Here is a 19,730-nt window from a genome sequence, read left to right on the forward strand (position 1 = left end):
AGACGGTCTTCTTCGGGTCCCACCCTGTTGCACCGCCTTCGGTGGGGCTCCCCGTCCAAGCCGTCACCTGTTTCCACCGGCGAAGGTTGAATTGGGCATCCAGGCACTTAGCCGCCATCCGGGACGTTAACTTATCGTGGCCGCACACCGGCATAGGGATGCCCAAATCCCTGGATAACTCCAACATTTTACCCAGTATCAGGGGTTCCAATAAGTCGGGCTCCGCCTCCGGATACGCGGCCATAGCTAGCTCCATCACAGCGCCCCGGAATGCCACCGGCGATTCTTCAGGTGCCCGTTGCCGCTGCACGTACCTGCGATGTGCATCGTCCGGGGGCTCATACGCCTCCACCATTTCTTCAAACACCCCCTGTAGCGTCGTCTTCTTTGCGGCCTTGATGGAGTGGAAGAACCTGACTGACTCGTCGTCAAGAAGCGTTGGCAAGACCTCCAAGGCTTCTGCATCCGTCCATTTTGCAGATTGTACCGCCGCTTGAAAACGGCAGGCGAATGCACTCCAATCTCCGCCAATGGAGAACTCTTTCACAGTCGTTAGACGATGGCTGCGGGTCCCCACGCCGCCGTCATCCGCCGATGGTGATCCATGCGGCAGCAACAAGATGGCGTCACTCTGCAACATGTTCAAAATGGCGGCTCCTCGTCGTTCGTCCCCGACCACGCCCAAGATGGCGGCTTCCCGCGGTGGAGGCAGCAAGATGGCGGCTTCCCGCCGTTCCTCCCCGACCACGCCCAAGATGGCGGCTTCGTGCTGCGTGTTGGAGAGGGCTGGAAGCGTCGGCAAAGCCACACTCGGATGCTCCCCGCTTGGCCTCCCCGGACTTGTCGTGGGTGTCACCAGGGTGCATAACTGCGTTAAAACAGCCTTCAGCGACTCAAGTTGGGCCGCCACGTGTCGCCATCCCTCCTCGGCGCCCACCAACGCAGACGGTCCTGCTGAGCCGGTAACATCTTGCACTCCCGGCGCGTCGCCCGTCCCTGCGTTGCCCCCGCCTTCCATCGTCGGTAGCGCCACCGCCGGAGAAAGATCGTTGTTGTCTTCAGAAGATGGTGCAGAAGATCGTGCAGATATGTTCTTTTTTTCTGAGCTGTTTCGACATGCCGTCTCACTTCTGACTCCAATGTAATAAAGGACTCTTAGGCGATGTTGGTCTCCGTCTGTCCTTTATTGAGTTCTTGTCTCGCACCCCGCGATGTCCCGGTCGGACCCGCTCTCTCTGCAGCCACACCGCTGCCCGTGTGCCCCGCACACTCTGCAGCCACCCCGCTGCTCTGTGTGACTCCGCACACTCTGCAGCCACTCCAATGTTCCGTGTGCCCCGCACACTCTGCAGCCATTCTGCTGCTCCGTGTGCTCCCGCACACTCTGCAGCCACTCCGCTGCTCCACGTACACTGCTGGCCGACGGTGCCGTGACTCCGACCACGTGGCAATTCGTGCCACTCCTCCGCCAGCACCCCGCGTGGCTTCTATCTTCACTCTCTCTCGACTCCCGATCCCCTTCTGGTTCTCACCCTATATCCTCCTCCTCACGTGACCCTGACTCCTCCTCACATGACCCTGACTCCACCCCCACTCACCCTGACGACCAGGCTCCACCTCCCCTAATACTCCGGCCCGCGTGAGTGGTGCGGAGGCAGCGCCCACACTTTCCTTGCTCGCATTACAATTGTGTGCCTCAACAAGCCCGTGTGATGAATTGGGGAATCGTTTTCACTATATAATGAATAAGTATAGACGTGTAAGTCATGTGTGACTGTGTGTATGCATTCCTCTGTGCCTCGATACTCACGAAGATGGTGTGGATGTTTTTTTTCTGTCTGCAGCTGACGCCTCCTCTGACGCTTCTTCTGATGGAGCAAATGCACTCGGCTCAGCTCGGTGCAAAAGGGAAACAATGCGACCAGTATGCAAACACCACGGATCGTACTGGAAACTTGCCACAGCACCAGAGAACACACACAGGGGAGATGCCCTTCAAGTGCAGTGTGTGTGAGAAGGCATTTTCAGATTCATCTACTCTTAAACAACACCAGAGAACACACACAGGAGAGAAACCATTCAAGTGCAGTGTGTGTAAGAAGGCATTTGCACAGTTATCAAATCTTAAACAACACGATAGAACACACACAGGAGATAAACCTTTCAAGTGCACTGTGTGTGAGAAGGCATTTGCACAGTCATCATATCTTAAAATACACCAGAGAACACACACAGGAGAAAAACCCTTCAAGTGCAATGTGTGCGAGAAGGCATTTGCAGAGTCATCAAATCTTAAAATACACCAGAGAATACACACAGGAGATAAACCCTTCAAGTGCACTCTGTGCGGGAAGGCGTTTTCACAGTCACAACATCTTCATGCACACCGGAGAACACACAGGCATCAGAAGATCCCCAAGGAGTGTAGTCTGAGATCGACTTGTGAAAGTCAAATTACTGCAATGAGCCCATCCCTCCTGAAAAAAGAACCAGATGTAAATTCCACCTTGGACACTATGAAATGTATCAAGGTGAAATGGGAAGAGGCGAAGGTGAAATGTGAAGAGGTGACAGTGAAGAGCGAAGAAATGAAGGTGAAATGTCAAGATGAAGATTCAACTCCAAAATCGGACCTTCACATCGATGGAGGCAACGTGGAGCAGGAGGAGAATTCTTACTGTGAGGCAGTGCGAGGCAACTCCCAGCAGTTTGTGGAAGTGGAGGTGTGGGTGGACTTCTTAGACAATGAAAAGTCAAATGGAGACCCGGTAGATGTGTAATCTTGAGACAATGATGCTCCAATAGATTAACCTTTGTCACAGGCCTTTAATGAAAATAATGTGAAGTTGAACACTCAATTTTTAGGTTCATCCTGCAGAGTAAGAGCGGCCAGTATTTGCAGACCTGTGGGTTGGGTAGATCTCTAACCAGGTGCGAGAGCCAATAAGCTCCCAATCATTCACTATGTTATAATATTATAATTTATATGGTGCTTGCTTAATCGCCTCAGCAACTCGGCGTTTTGTATCATATTTCATCACAAACATTCGAGCATTTGGTATATATTCCTTTTCCCAAAAAATGTATTACGAGTGATTCTGCCAAATTTTGTATTATTAATTTTGATCGGGATGTAGCGCTGGGTCACGGAAAGGGTGAGTCCCCCTCCTGCCTCCTACCTTGCCACACAAAAGACAGCTGGAGGATCATTACTCACAAGCCTGCTTGTAAAGTCATAAAATGGAATAAAAAACAGCAAACCCAAGGGGGGGCTAATGAGATTATGCGGGAAATTCCCAGTTGACTTCAAGAGATGAGGCCGCCATAAAGGAAACAAGCCATAAATTAAACAATCCACACGGAAACAGCAGGGGTCATGAACATCCCCGGACAGAAAATCCACCCAGGGGCAGTTAATAATTATGAGCTGACTGTGGTTTTTAAAATACAACAGTAAAGTTGGAAGCTTAGCTATATCTTTAACGTCAGGATATCAAAATGTAACTTGAGAATAAGAAGCATGGATCCATGGCGATGCAGACGGGGAACAAAGGTTAATAAAACCCTTGGAATATCCTTGGTAACAAATATGGTATACCACAAATCTTGGTTAAGCATGAACCAAATAATAATTATTAAATTATTAGACCTAGGGTCATTCAGAAGAGATACAATGCGAAATATGTTAATCACACACGACCAAGATAATATGTTTTCCACGGGATCAGAGCCTCACCAACCACCCATTGTCTTCCAGTAGCTAACACAGCACATGGTAGCAGTAAATGATGTATGCAGGGGGCATATATAATTTACTGCTAACATATCAAATACCATGCAAGAATTCCAAACCGCGACGTGAGTGCTGTGAACGCTGCTCAAAATGTACTTTGAGTCGCTTACAGAGTCAAAACTGTGGAAAGTGGTACGGTACCAAGCTATAAGAGGTGTAAAACAAAATAAAAATTGTAACTTCCAACCCACGATGAGAGGATGTAAAACATGGCGACAGCAAGCACACCCATACACAATAGGTTACGACTTCAAAGGCCACAGCTCTCCTTTTTGTTAGAGGCTGCAAGTTGGAGGAAAAAACAATGTAACACAAGAACACAAATCAGTACTGCTCAAATAATCGCCCAACTGCGACTGGAGAAGTCCAAAACAAGCACATCACCAATGAATGCTCCATCCATGCACATCCTGGCAGTATCCTTGAAATCCAACCACATCATTGGACAGGATGAGGAACCTTTGGATTAATTTATGACGATCATTAAGAAAAAATTGAAACTGTTGCTTTTCACAATACCATACGAAAGACGAAGTATTGCGAGTGGCAGCCTCCGGGGATTGCTTTCGTGACTGGAAAATTGATAGGGAGCTCTGCATCGGCACAAGCAATGCTTCATGGAGAGTTTTTTTTGCGTCATTGAGAGAGGCTGCCAGCCAAGACTGGTACTCGCAGTATTAGAATACAAACGTGGGGAAGAGTGCTGTAGCATTACTATTCCCGGTGGCGAGGTCGCTGTGTACAGCCAACACATATGATCATAGCGACAATCATTCCGATTGTGCTCCGATCAAAGTCAACCCTTCAGGGGAAAACTGGTGCAACCACTATTCATGACAGTTCCCCTTTAAATCGCAACCCACAGGCGAAGTTTAGATGAGGGTCAGATCAGAGACTGACACGGAATGATATAACTTGATCTGCAGCGTGTCCTTTGAGCAGCATGAGTCGTACAGACAACTGGAAGAGGACTCTCTTGAAGAGGGGGGGGGGGGGGAGATGACAGGCGCTGTCTCTCTAAGTCGCTTCACAGTCTACAAGGATCAACAGTGTCTGGTGTCAAGGGGTGTGATGCGTGGTAACCAGCGGACGAGCTGCGAGCGGTGTCTTGAATCGGGATAATCGCACACATCGACGCAGACGGAGCCGAACCCATCATCCCTGCCAGCACGGGCATCACCGACAGCGTGGCCAGCATGCCGACTCGGCAACCACCCCAGCGGTGGAGAAAGACTGACAAAGCAGCCGAGAGCGCCGTGTGTTCGACACACACGCCGACCCCGCGCCCCTGCTGGAGACCTGAGGTGTTTTCGATACAAGGAACACTACCTTGAAAGCCGTTAACTCAACAGTTAGCAAGAAGACAACACACACCCACCCACAACGCGCATATTGGTACTAATAAGATTTTTCCAAAAAGTTATCTTTGTATTTTGAAAAGGGTTGCCATGCCAAGGTGGTGCGTTAACTATTAGCTGGTCGTGAAAAGCATTGTTCTGTCCTTTGAGTTACATTAATACGGTTGTTTAGAAGTATTTTGGTCATTCGTTTTCTTTAATTACATAAACTTACCAATGAATTCATTAATGAAACACTAAACATGTATAAGCATCTATGTTACGAATCTACACACTCGCAGGAATACTATTGTGTTGAGATTTTTATTTTGATCAGAATCTTGCCCGCGAATTCATTGATGTTCCATTAGCCAATTGATAAGCATATGTTAGCCAAACAGGCACACTTGCACGCACACTTGTTTCAGGACATTTCGTTAATTGCATAATCTTACCAATGAATTCATTGATGTCTACTTTTGCCATTGGGCACGTTTCTTTAGCATGTTTCGTATTAATATTGTAATATCTTTTTAAAGACTTTTCCTATCGCCGTGTATGGTCGCACTACTCTGAGGAGTTAGCCGATTGTTCTGTTACTCAGTTTTAACAAACGTAATCATTGAGGGTTGATTGTACGGATCAATGAGTAGGACATCTTCAGGAGTACATTGTTGACAATTCCGATCATAAGTGTGTTCGCATATTAGAGTGTTTTTAGAATTTAAAGTAGCTTAACATATAAGAGTCTTGAGTCCATGCATAATCTTAATTATAGGAACTGTATCCTGCAGTGAGATCTGAATTCTGAGACCCGACAGAATTACATTAAAACATAATCGGTAAAAGTTAATGCGAGAATCGTTGTATTGATTTTAAGTTTTCGTGACTGCAGGGATCCATACTCTTTGGTTCTTTCGGTAAAGTCACGTATATATAAAACAAAAGTAATTAAATCACGACTTTTCGGGCGCAACACAAGAGTCCGTCATCAGGTGGGACAACCACGGCACAAAACAACTGCTGAGGCAGGCAAAAGGGCTGCTTGTAACAAGGGGGCTATATAGTAAGAGAGGGGGGAAGGAGCCAGGGAGGAGGGCTGGAGAGGGTGGGGGTGTTGGGTAGGGAGAGAAGTGTGCCGCACACTAACAGTACGACAAAATGCCGGGCCTGGGAGGTAAGCGGTGCTGGGAGTAGGGAGGCTTAAAAAAACTGGAGATGCGGATATGAACGCAAACTATAAAGCAGTTTTACCTGGTTAATAATATCATTTCAGTGATTGCTGAATTTGTATCCATCTTCTTGGTTGAAGTTATGTTTATATATCTGGATGGCTTCATGAACAAACCTTTTATAGTAGCCTGACGGTTTGCAGAGTACCTTGGTCTCGGAGAAAACAATATCATGAGAGCCCACAGAGTTATAGCAATGGTCAGCCACGGCGGAGGAATTAGTTCTGCCGTGTTTCAGATCTGACTTGTGCTCGCGAACACGGTCTGAGACATGACGTTTCGTTTCCCCAATGTAACAGTCACCACAGGTGCAACTTAGTTTGTAGACTCCAGGATATTGCATGTCAGGAACGACATCCTTCACAGATGGGATTAGATCACGGATTTTGTGTACTGTACTGATTCGGACCTGGATCTTGTGTTTGTTTAAGATTTTGGAAATCTTTTTGGTCACGCCTGCTATGTATGGTAACGTGATGGCGTCTCAGGGGGTTGTTTCTCCATGGTTGATAATGCGGTCCGAATATCCATTCATCTTAAGGGCCTGGTGTACGTGTTCCAGTTCACTAGCTAGGTGGTGTTGGTCGGAAATGCAGTGTAGTGTTTTGATGAGGGACTTCTTCTGTGCCGGATGGTGGTGGGAATCAGGTTTCAGATAGGAATCTGTGTGGGTGGCTTTCATGTAGACAGGGTGTCCTAAAGAACCATCAGGTATCTTCTAAAAAAAAATCCAGGAATGGTAACTTACCATCCGTCTCCACTTCCATGGTGAATTTGATGGATGGGTGTATGGAATTAATGTGGTTGAGAAATTGGTTCAGTGCTGGACGGCCATGTGGCCAAATGACGAAAGTATCATCCACATATCTCTTTCACAAGGACGAAGGGTGGATGTCTGGATGGCATCTGTTTCAAATTTCTCCATGAAAACATTTGCTATCATTGGTGATAGGGGGGAACCCATGGGGGCACCTTCATTTTGTTTGTAGAAAGTACCATTCCAGGTGAAGTAAGTGTTGGTAAGGCAGTGCCTAACTCGAGTAGTAACATCAGGGTTCAGTCCATGTTGGACTAAATCTTCAATTATTGCTAAGGTGTCAGGTACACAGGAACCTTGAACAGAGAAACCACATCAAATCTGATGAGCAAATCATCTGGGGACAGTGAAATGCCCTTGATTAGAGAGACCAGGTGAGCTGAGTTATGTAGTGCTGAGGCAGTTTTGCCAGTCAGATCTGAAACACGGCAGAACTAATTCCTCTGCCGTGGCTGACCATTGCTATAACGCTGTGGGCTCTCATATTGTTTTCTCTGAGACCAAGGTACTCTGCAAACTGTCAGGTTACTATCAAAGGTTTGTTCATGAAGCCATCCACATATATAAACATAGACATAACTTCAACCGAGAAGATGGATGCAAATTGAGCAATAATTGGAAGGATGTTATTAACCAGGTAAAATCTTAACTGCTTTATAGTTTGCGTCAATATCCGCATCTCCAGTTTTATTTAGCCTCCCTACTCCCAGCCCTGCTTACTTTCCCAGCCCCAGCATTTTGTCGTACCGTCGGAGTATGCGGCACACTACTCTACCTACCCAACACCCCCACCCTCTCCAGTCCTCCTTTCTGGCTCCTCCCCCCCCCCCCTCTTACTATAGAGCCCCCTTGTTACAAGCAGCCCTTTTGCCCGCCTCAGCAGTTATTTCGTGCTGTGGTTGTCCCACCTGATGACGGACGCTTGTTGTATTGCGTCCGAAACGTCGTGATTTAATTTATTTTGTTTTATATCTACGTGACTTTACCGAAATAACCAAAGAGTAATCATTTTATTATGATTTGGAATAAACCCTATACAACGAAGCTGAGCCTTAATTTACATAATTACATACATTTGCATGTTTTCATAAATTAGCATAATTTAATAAAAAAATGTATTGCATTTTGTTTCATGACAATATATACAAGCACCCCCAAGTGGCAGCTGCCCCTGTGTGGCATAAGGTGGCCCAGCATCAGTCTGCATGTGGGCATGAGTCTGTAAGTCGGGGGCAATAACTGATGTGTAATCTCAGTTGTGTAATTTGTGGGTAATGTTTCGAATTTGCCAAATTTTAACAACGCCAGCATGCAATCGCCTCGTTTTGAATGACACAAGAGTATGTTTTACAATCAACTGTTAAGCAGACGGTGCATATTTGTAATTAATGTTCCAGGACTAACCAGGGATGCCTGTTGGATTTGAACCTCTGCAACAAAAAGAGAATGCACTACCACTTGGCTTCGCTCAATCTGAGTGCTGCAGGTGTAGGCCTCATCCAACAGAGATCAACTTCTTGTAAATACTATATGCCATTATGAAGTACATTTCAGTGTCAATATGCCTATCGCTAATTTAGAATTATAACTTAACGAATACTTGTCTGATTATGTGCGTACATGTAACATTTTGTCTGTAAGGGTCAAACATGGAATACGTGATTGTTAGGAGAAAGTGTGTGTTTTGGAAGTAACCGGTAAGATAACTCACGTGAGAGCTGTTGTTCTTGTGATATGGGTCAACTGGTATTTTTCGTGATTCTGGAAGCATCTGCCTCTGAAACAAGTCATTGTCTTTGAAATAAGGAACATTCGCATAATTCTTCAGTTACACGGCATACCACTTAAACGTTATGTATAGGAGATGCATTCTCCACAACATGAATTATAATTTAGTATAACGTGTTTATTTTATTTTGTCGAACTAAGGCTAGACATGCTCTTTGCTGATTAACATCTGATGTTCGTAACCATCGGTTGAAGCCAGCCTGACTGCTGCCCACAGGTGTCTTGCACTGAATCAATTATGCACTCCCAGAAGGCTGTGCTATTTATAGTTTGTGTGAAACATTCATTTGTTTCGTGAAGAGACCAATAAATGAAAGATGTCGTTTCTGCTGATCTGTTTCATAGCAAGCAGGTAATTTTAAGAGCACATTTGAAATGCATCACTGATTTTTGTTACCGATTTGTATTCTAGCCTAGGTTTTATTTAATTTAAATCTGTTTAAATAAAACTTAAATAATTGTCCATCGATATCCCACATTGCTTACCACATGTTTACTTAAATATGTAAAAGCCACCTCAAAATCACGAGTGGGTGATGTCAGCGCCTCTCTATCTGATTGTGACCTCACCAAGAACACTTGGCTCTTCCACGGGACGTGACGACTGTGCACTGAGTCTTGGAATTCATTTGCACGGCCATCAAATCTTGACCCACACCAGAGAACACGCACAGAATCAGGTGCACCGTGTGTGATAAGACGTTTGCATTATCAAATCTTCACAACCGCCAGGGAACACATTAAGAAACCCTATCAAGTACACTGGTTTGAAGGCCTTTGAAGTGTTTTGAAACCGAAACACGCGTAAGGACATTCACAAGGAGCAGAGTCTGCATTCGAGTTGTCAAATCAAAGTGCTACAATAAGCCCATCGCTTGTAATGCAAGAACCTTAAGACATTTCTATCTTGGATACAAGGCCAGGAGGAAACGTGGCATGAAGACTCCAGGGCTTGACCTCCAGGTCGTCGATGAAGGCAGCTGAAAGCAGGAGGAGAGGTTCCACTGAGGGAGTCCGGGACAATCACAGCCGAATGTGGATTTGGAGGTTTGGGTGGAATTTTTGATTAATGTGTAATATGAGGATGCACCCGGGGGGTAACTGGGCGATGGTGATAGGCTCTGCTGGCCTCAGCCCGCAGCCAATGGGACGTCGAGCCAGGGGCGTAGCCCCGTGGCTACATAGCAACATCTAGAAGGTTCCAGGGGTGAGGCTGATGATTGGCTGCGTGGTATCACGTGGGCCAGGTGTTATAAGGGTTGGAGAGAGACAGCTCGTGGTCAGTGTGGAGAGGGGTTGAAGAGAGACCACGTCTGTGCCTCCGGCACGCCAGCGGCCACGTGGCAGGCCGGAGGCTGTCTCCCACACGCCGTCAGCCAGCGGTGTGAGGGAGCGAGGAAGCGAGCGAACGCCACGCTCAAGTAACGGGAGTAACGGGAAAAAAGGAACCCAGCGTGTGAAGGAGCTGTGTAAACGGAGAACGAATAAAGACAAGACAAAGACATATCGTCCGGAGCGGATTTATTACAAATGTAGAGAAGGAGCAGCCAGTATATTTGACCATACGTGTTGCCTATAACCTGTAACCAGGAGCATGAAACACGGAAGCTCCATAGCATGCACTTTTGGATACTAATAATATATTTTTTTATTCATATGGCGCTTGCTTAATTGCCTCAGCAACTCAAAGTGGCTTGTATCATATATCATCTCAAACAGTTGACGGCCACTCCCATGGTGTAACTGTCCCTGTGCCGCACGAGTTGACTCGGCAGCGGTCTGTAAGTGGACGCTCGTCTGCCAGTAGGGGGCGATGATTGATCTCAGGTGGGTAGCTTTTGGATACTCAAATTTTATACATTTTAACAATTACATTCGCATGGAATGGCTTATTTATTTTGAATGGCATCGAATTATTTTTTACATCCACTTTGAAGCAGATGGTGCATATTTTTTCAGGTTAATGCAGCTGCAGTAATAACCAGAGCTGCTGCCCGCATTTGAATCTTGAACCCCTTGAAAGGGAGAGAACTGTGGAAATTAATGACCTGAAAAAACACTTCCAAACAGATCCTCAGTCATCATGTATTGTACCTTACTCAATTTTCAACCTGTCCTAAATAAACGAAAGATGGCCGCTTACTAAGAATCCAAATAAACCACTTGCTCCTGATAATCCAGCTAAGCAGTGGAATCCATGTCTAGATTGTAACATTACATATTACAAAGTGGCGTCCAGCCATGCAGGGCTGGACTGCAACATTTACCGCTGTTATTGTATTTGATTCTCGTGTAGTTTGTTTTAGCCTGATTACTTCACCTCTAATGTGGAGCCTAATATATGCAGGCTAAATACACTGCACTATAAATAAAAAAACACCACTACTTGTAAAGTGTTTTAGTAAAGCCAGCAGCTGGGATGTACAGTCGGCTTGCAGAGAAACCTGCCATTATCATCTTAATGTAAAATTAATAAAGTCATGTTAGGCTAAGACCAATTATATTACACTCAAAGGGACTAAAAGCAAACAAGTGCAACAGTCACGCCAGACTTTTAACATGTTTTTTAATTATGAAAATGTAAACGTATATAAAACCTAATATAAGTATTACATTGCTTTAAAAAAGTGCATAAACAATGATAAAAAAACACCTTGGGAGCATACAGAAAGGCACGGCCACACTTGACGGCCACTCTAATAGTAATGTTCAACAGTTATATTTGATAATCTATCATTTCATATGTAACCATTAAAACGATCCTAAATATATATTTTAAAAGGCTCCAGAATACTTTGCATTTCAACTATTTCACAATGTATAGCAAGCTCATCTCTGATTGGATGATGCCTACCCCTTGATGCATTCATGTAATCAGTGAAGCTTGTGAATAAGACGAATGCTATGCAACCTCATTCGCACACTCAAGATTAGAAATCTGTCTAGACTCCATTTCACATGTGATGGCCCCTTTAGTCTTTTTTAATTCCCTCCATGGGATCAACTGGCCAAGGGGCACATGCCACGAGTATAACCGAAGCTATCTGCTCAGCCTTATAGACAATTCCACCCAGTCAAATTGAAAAAGAGAGATGACATAGTCATCCTCTCAGGCGACAGGGGCAATGCTACTGTCATCATGGATAAAACCACATACAACAACAAAATCCAGGAACTTCTTAATGATGGCAGTTACACCAAAATAAACAAAGATCCTATCAACCGCCTGGCTACAAAAACCAACAATATCATTACCAGTTCAATTTCTCTAATCGAACCATGCAAATGGCTCTCCCTAAAACCTTCTGCTACTAGACCACCCAGATTATATGGCAGGGGTGGGCAAACTTTTTGACTCACGGGCCACAATGGGTTCTAAAATTTGACACAGGGGCCGGGCCAGGTACAGGTGGATGGAGTGTTTGTGTGAACTAATATAAATGACATGTAAAATCATTACATGAAAGGATTTGGCCTTTAACAGGTAGCAAAGTATTTATTTGCAAGGCAATTTAACAAATTTCACAAACATGAACAATACGAAAACATGTCGTAACGTGACTGATCAAACATCATGAAAACATCTGAGGCCTGCGCCAAACCAATTACCTCACTTGAACTTCTTTATTATCTACAATCAGGGGTCCTCAAACTTTTTAAACAGGGGGCCAGTTCACTGTCCCTCAGACCGTTGGATGGCCGGACTATAGTTAAAAAAATAACTATGAACAAATTCCTATGCACACTGCATATATCTTATTTTGAAGTGAAGAAACATAACGGGAACAAATACAATATTTAAAATGAAGAACAAGTAAAGTTAAATCAACAAACCTGCCAGTATTTCAATGGGAACTATGGGCCTGCTTTTGGCTAATGAGATGGTCAATGTCCGGTTCCATATTTGTCACTGCTAGTCGTAACAAGTGATGCAAGTGTGCATCCGTTAGTCTAGATCTGGTTGGAGATTTCAAATGTTTCATTCTGGAAAAAGTCTGTTCACAGACATAAGTGCTGCCAAAGATGGTTGCCATTTTGAGTGCATGGTTCCTGAGATGAGGATATGTCTCAGAGGGGAGAGATGCATAGACATTATGAAGGCTGCTTGACTTGAATGCGTCTTTCAGAGAGTCACAATTCTGCAGTTCAGCCAGTTCCATTTGGTAAATTGTATCCACATTTTCAATGTCAATAGAAAATGGGTTACGGAAAAGCTGTATGTCCTGTTCATGGAGATGAAGCTCTTTAAATCTAAATTGGAACTCCTTTTGCAATTTTTCCAGTGAATCCACACATGTTTTGTTTGGGAATTGCAACCAATGGTTTTTCCGCTAACAGATTTTGAGTTGTGGGGAGATGGCAGAAGTTTTCCTCCTTAACTTGTTTGATGAGGAGGCCTAATTTTACTTCAAATGCTTTGACATGTGATTGCATATCACAGATGAGCTTCCCCTTTCCTTGAAGTTGCACATTGAAACTGTTGAGTAGCTCTGTTACATCTGTCAGAAAGGCAAGGTGCCATTTCCATTCTGCATCATTGAGCTCTGGTACTTATTTGTTTTTTGAAAGCAGAAAAGCTGTAATCTGTGGAAGTAAGTCATAGAAACGTTTCAAAACTCTCCCTCGACTCAGCCAACGGACTTCTGTGTGATACAGAACATCTTCATAGTCAACATTTAGTTCAGACAGAAATTCCTGAAATTGTCTGTGGTTTAGTGCATGAGCTCTAACGAAGTTAACACAAGATTCCACAATTTTCATAACAGAGTCCCACTTCAGTGATTTACTACACAGCGCTTGTTGGTGGATGAGGCAGTGTATGGCTATTGGATGAGAATGGTTATGTTTGTCCATCTCTTGGTTAATGCGAGCAATTACTCCTTTCTTAGACCCCACCATGCTAGGAGCACCATCAGTTGTCACACTGGCTAGTTTAGCCCAGTTCAGCTCCAAACCATTCACAGTTTGGCAAACTTTTTCATAGATATCCTCTCCTGTAGTTGTTCCTTTGATGCTTTGCAGTGCAGCAAGCTCTTCTGTGACTTCAAAATAGTCATTCGTCCCACGAATAAAAATTAGAAGTTGTGCAGAATCACGAACATCATTGCTTTCGTCGAGTGTCAAGGAAAAATAGGAAAGTTTTTTTGTGGAGTTTTGAAAATGCTGATGCAATTTGTCTCCCATTTCTTCAATCCTCCGTGTAATTATAGATCCTGAAAGACTCATTGTACTAAATAAATCGGCCTTCTCTGGACACATCTCTTTGGCAACAGAAAGAAGGCATTCTTTAACAAATTCTCCCTCCACGAATGGTCTGCCAGTGCACGCTATTAACTTGGCAACTTGGAAACTTGCTCGCAGTGATGAAATATTTAGCTGCTTCTGCTTCACAAAAGTATTTTGCTGAGTTGTTAATGTATTTTTCAGTTTTAATATTTTATCTTTTCTCACTTCTACGACCAAACAATCATATTTATCTTTATGTTGAGTTTCATAGTGTCGACGTAAATTATATTCTTTGAACACAGACACTATATTCTGGCATATCAGACACACAGCTCTTTCCTTGTACTGCATGAAAAAGTAATCATAAGTCCACTGTTCTTTGAATATCCTACACTCCGAGTCAGTTTTTCTCTTTCTTGACATCATTGTTTCCTAGGGAGTCAAAATTGCTATTAGTAAAATACCAATATATATACAGCGCTACAAAAACAATATACCAGCAATAACTTTGCCCACACAGAGACATACAGACTGCACTGCCCATCAATGCAGTCTGATTGGGGGAACTCCGCTTTTACCCCAGGCTCACACTGGTGCGGGTGCCATTAAAAAGTTAATTACACCTGCAGTTTTGTTCACAGATCGCAGTACATCCCCAGCACACAGGAATATCACTGGGAGTGGAGCCGAGGGGCAAGTGAGGGAGCTGAGGGAGGGAGAGCCAGTCAAGCGCAGCCAGGGGAGGGCTGGCAGCCTTAGGCCTGGGGGGCAAGTCCAGTCAATTGGCCCATTGAACCATTCACCAGCGCTGTCCAATGAGTGCCCACCGCCGCAGCTCAATCAGTGCCCACCGCCGCAGCTTAATCAGTGCTCACCAGCGCAGCCAAATCAGTGCTCGCCACCGCAGCCCAATCAGTGCCCACCACCGCAGCCCATTGAGTGCTCACCAGCGCAGCCCAATTAGTGCTCACCAGCGCAGCCCAATTAGTGCTCACAAGTGCAGCCCAATTAGTGACCATGGGCCGGATAAATGTCCTCGGCGGGCCGCATGTGGCCCGCGGGCCGTAGTTTGAGGACCCCTGATCTACATTAACAGGTTAGAGCAGCCACGCAGGCTGTATCTCAGAGATTTGGCTCCAACCTCACTGCAGCAACACATCATCACTTTCAGTTTCAGTGGGAACAGTGTTGTTGAACTCTCATTTTTAAATCCTTTATATTAAGTTCGCTTGCTTGCTTGCGTGCTTGCGTGCTTGCTTGCTTGCTTACGACCGTGCACATCTTTCGGTCGTTTTTTAACCCACTTCCCGTGATCTAATCGAGCTGACATTTTGCACACAGACTCGTTGTGCGAGACAATTAATGTTCGTGAAAAAAATGTTCCAAAATTTTACACTGTTTAGGGAAAACAAATTAAATATTTAATTACCAATTGCTTAATACTGGCAGACAATCATCTGACCCATAGGTGGCAGCCATCTCAAGCCAGAGGACGAGAGAACTCTAGCCGCCACGCATATAAAGGATTTATAGTGAAAAACTTTGTTTTTACGGGTTATACTTATTGCCAGTGCATCCAAGTCTGGAGTTATTTTGGTTGTGGCAATTCTCAGGATAGATCTGAGGTGGTGATCCGTTAACTTTGATCTGTGACGGGCTTTGTTGGCGTTCATGACGCTGAATGTCTGCTCACACACATAAGTCGAGCCAAACAAAGTCAGTATCTTCTGTGCAGTCCTCCGGAGCTTTGGAAACGTGGCTCTGTTAAGTGAAGCATAAAAGTCATTCAGTTTAACAGAGTTGAACTTCTCCTTTAGGACGGAATCAGACTGAAGATCTATCAGTTCCAACTGCAGCCCCTGTGGTGCTGTTTCAGGGTCTTGTGACAGGGGACAGGACACCAGCTGAAGTGACTGTTCAATGTTTTTGAAATCAGAGAACCTACGGCAGAATTCTCCGTGCAGGTCCTCAAGTGATTTGCTGTATTTTTTTGCGTTTCGCGGTGCCTCTTCCTGCATGGCAAGTGTGGGGAAATGAGCAAAATATTTTTTGTTTGCAATTTGTTCAGAGAACAAAGTGAGCTTGGATTTTAAGGCTTTCCCATGTTTGTACATGTCGTGAACAAATTGATATTTCCCCTGCAGTTTCACATTCAGCTCATTCATGTGTGAAAATATGTCCACAGCAAACACAAAGTCACTAAGCCAGTTCTTGTCGCTTAGCTCAGGGAATTCGTCAGATTTCCTCATCAACTCCAAAAATGCGATGATGTCCTCTTTCAGCTCCCACACTCGTTGTAACACTTTCCCCAAACTTAACCAGCGGACACGAGAGTGGTACAGCCAAGTCCTGATGATCCGCATCAGTTTCCTCCAGGAACGTAATAAACTGATGGTGCTGAAGTCCCCTTTCTCGTATACAGTTCACAAGTTTTACGACTGGATTCACGACATGATTAAGCTGCAATACAGACTTACACAGGGATTCCTGATGGATGATGCAGTGAAGGAAAATAAGATCCTGGACAGGGTTTTCCTCTTTCACTTTATCCTGGATTCTTTTCAGCAGCCCAACATTTTTTCCAGTTAAATTTGGCGATCCATCCGTTGTGACAATGACAAGTTTACTCCAAGGTAGCTTTAATCTTTCGATGACAGCAGATACCTGGTTATACAAATCCTCTCCCCGTGTTGTTCCTTTCAGGGACTCCATGGTCAAAAACTCCTCTGTTATCGCAAAACTGTCGTCAATCCCTCTGATAAAAATTATGAGCTGAGCAGTGTCTTTTACGTCCGTACTTTCATCCAGTGCTAGTGAATATAATTCAAAGGAATCAGACTTTTTATTTAATTGACTGGCTATATTTTCATTAATCAGTTCCACACGGCGAGTCACAGTCCTGCGTGATAAACTGACTTTTTCAAATTTGCTTTTGATCTCCGGACACAAGATGTCTGCTGTCTGTACCATGCATTCTTTTACAAACTTGCCTTCGGAGAAAGTGGTAATGAGTGGTAATGTTGGTGGGAAGAAGGTATTAAAGAAAATGTAAATCAAAGTGAAGAAGGAAATTATTGAAAAGTTTGTATAATTAATGATTTTTCAAAGTTTAATTGTGTTTTCTGTGCTTAAAACGCTTTAAAAAACTGTGGGGTCTAGAACGGACTCGTAAAATTTGGAGAGAACTCGAAGTTAAGTTTTGATTGTTTTGTTGAATTACACAAAGCGTAACAGTTATGTATATAACTTTTGTTATACAAAATTTCTAGTAAGATATTAATTTAGAGAGCGAAAACGCCGAGTACGTAAATCGCTAACATAAGAACCCGTTAATCTCTTCTCGCATCATTCATACGATGATGCGGTGAAGTAAACGTTCATATGATATTACGGTGAATGCTTCCAAAAACAATACTGTACCCAAATATTACTGTTAACTTACTTTCAATAGAAACATGAATTGCTCATACGAATATTCTCTCTCTCAGAATCGACTGACTGATGTAGCAGACGAAAAAATCATCTTCTTGAACGATTCTAAACCTTGATGCGGCAATGTTAGTTTTCTTTGTTGTTCAAGGTTTTCTCAGTGTTATTCAATGTTTTTACATTTAGTTTACTATTACACTGAATTTTATGGCGTAATTAACTATTTTTGTGCTTAATAATCTTAAAAAAACAATATTTAAATACAGTTCGTAGGAGTCTGGAACGGATTAATCGTATTTACATACAATCCAATGGGGAGATTAGGTTCGAGTCACGACCAAATCGGGTTGCGACCAAAGTTATGGAGCGAATTATGGTCGTGACCAGAGGTTCTACTGTACACCACACTCCCGGTCAAAGTGCGCCATCTAATTGGGAAATGGGGGCATTACAGGAGGAAGGTAAAATTTAATTTAATAATAATATTTGGACAAGTTCGGCGGGCCGGATTTAAAAGCCTAACGGGCCGTATACGGCCCGGGGGCCGTACTTTGCCCATGTCTGCTCTACACCCTGGTTCCCTCTCTAGCCTTCTCACTCTATCCGTTCCCACAGTGACCCCTCTTTCGTCACGGGGTATCCCTAAAGTACTCTAGGGGACGTGACGTCATCGAGCCGCCCAGCACGCATGACGTCATCGCACTGGTTGTCACACACGACGTCACGTCTCCATACATATTTATACTGGAAGAATTTGACGGGCTACAAAACTATTTTTCACATATGTCCAGTAGGGGCGGATTAGAACATTTCAACACACAATACAAAAACACGATATGATTGCATAGTATAGCAAAGGTAAACAAATCACGATTTGAAGCTTTCGTGACTGCAGGGATTCATCTTCTTGGTTCTTTCGGTAAAGTCACGTAGAGGGGAAGTAATAAAATAATAAAACATAAAACAATTCTCACGACGTTTCGGCCACAACGCAAGCAGCCGTCCTCAGGTGAAAACCAGGTCTGTCGAGGCGACAGCGTCTGAATGAAACAGCACACGTGCTTGGAGCATATATATAAGCTGGGTTGGAAGGGGGGGAAAGGGCGCCTTGACAAAATAATTTGCATATCAAGAGGAATTTAGCATATGTATGGGAAATACAGGTATGTGATTAGACTACTTATGCCCTTGCATTATGCAGGATTAGCAGCATCAAAGGGAGGGGATATGGGAAATGCAGGTATGTGAATAGTACTACTTATGCCCGTGCATTATGCCGGATTAGCAGCATCAAAGGGAGGGGATAGGGGTAGCATTAATAAAGGGAAGAAGTGTTAATAGTATGTAGCTGCAGTAACTAAAACCAGCACGTAAACAACTAAAATATAAACTACATAGTATCATCAGTATACTAAATATACTCTACAATAAGCTGAGTTGCTAACAGTAAGTAATACTTTTCGATTTAAGGCTTTCGTGACTGCAGGGATTCATCTTCTTGGTTCTTTCGGTAAAGTCACGTAGAAGGGAAGTAATAAAATAATAAAAAGAAAACATAATAAAACAATTCTCACGACGTTTCGGCCACAACGCAAGCAGCCGTCCTCACGTGAAAACCAGGTCTGTCGAGGCGACAGCGTCTGAATGAAACAGCACACGTGCTTGGAGCATATATATAAGCTGGGTTGGAAGGGGGAAAAGGGCGCCTTGATGGTTGAAGCAGAAATTATTTTGTTGGTTTTAGAGACGAGGTTGTTGGTGGGGTCTCTTTTTATTTTTGTATAGCTGCCATCGTTGAGTAGTTCTTGAATTTTGTTATTGTATTCTATTTTGTCCATGATGACAGTGGCATTAATTGATCAGACCAAACAGTTCTCGTTGAAACCTTCTGTAGCCAGGCCACCAAGATTATACGGCTTGCCAAAGATACATAAAGAAGATACACCTCTTCGTCCCATTGTCTCTACTATCAACTCCCCCACCTACAAACTGGCTCGTTTTTTGTCTGAAATCCTACGGCCTTTCACTGGAAAAACCACCTCTGCGGTACTAAACTCTACTGACCTGCTATCGACAATCAAGGGGATTTTCCTGTCCCCAGATGACCT

General features: G+C 44.1%; 1 protein-coding gene across 1 annotated transcript in view; it reads left to right on the top strand.

Moving 5' to 3' along the window:
* Window positions 1–6,094, top strand: part of LOC133361622 (zinc finger protein 239-like) — a 28,250-nt gene extending 22,156 nt beyond the window's left edge. Inside the window, exon 2 of the mRNA XM_061580593.1 lies at window positions 1,845–6,094. Within this exon, the coding sequence (XP_061436577.1) occupies window positions 1,872–2,780 (909 nt within the window). The 5' untranslated portion in view covers window positions 1,845–1,871 and the 3' untranslated portion in view covers window positions 2,781–6,094. The remainder of the gene's footprint in view (window positions 1–1,844) is intronic.
* Window positions 6,095–19,730: the final 13,636 nt, after the last annotated feature.

Source organism: Lethenteron reissneri, unplaced genomic scaffold (assembly GCF_015708825.2).
Source record: "Lethenteron reissneri isolate LAM-NWPU_2019-01 unplaced genomic scaffold, ASM1570882v1 scaffold_115, whole genome shotgun sequence".
NCBI classification, from domain to species: Eukaryota; Metazoa; Chordata; class Hyperoartia; order Petromyzontiformes; family Petromyzontidae; genus Lethenteron; species Lethenteron reissneri.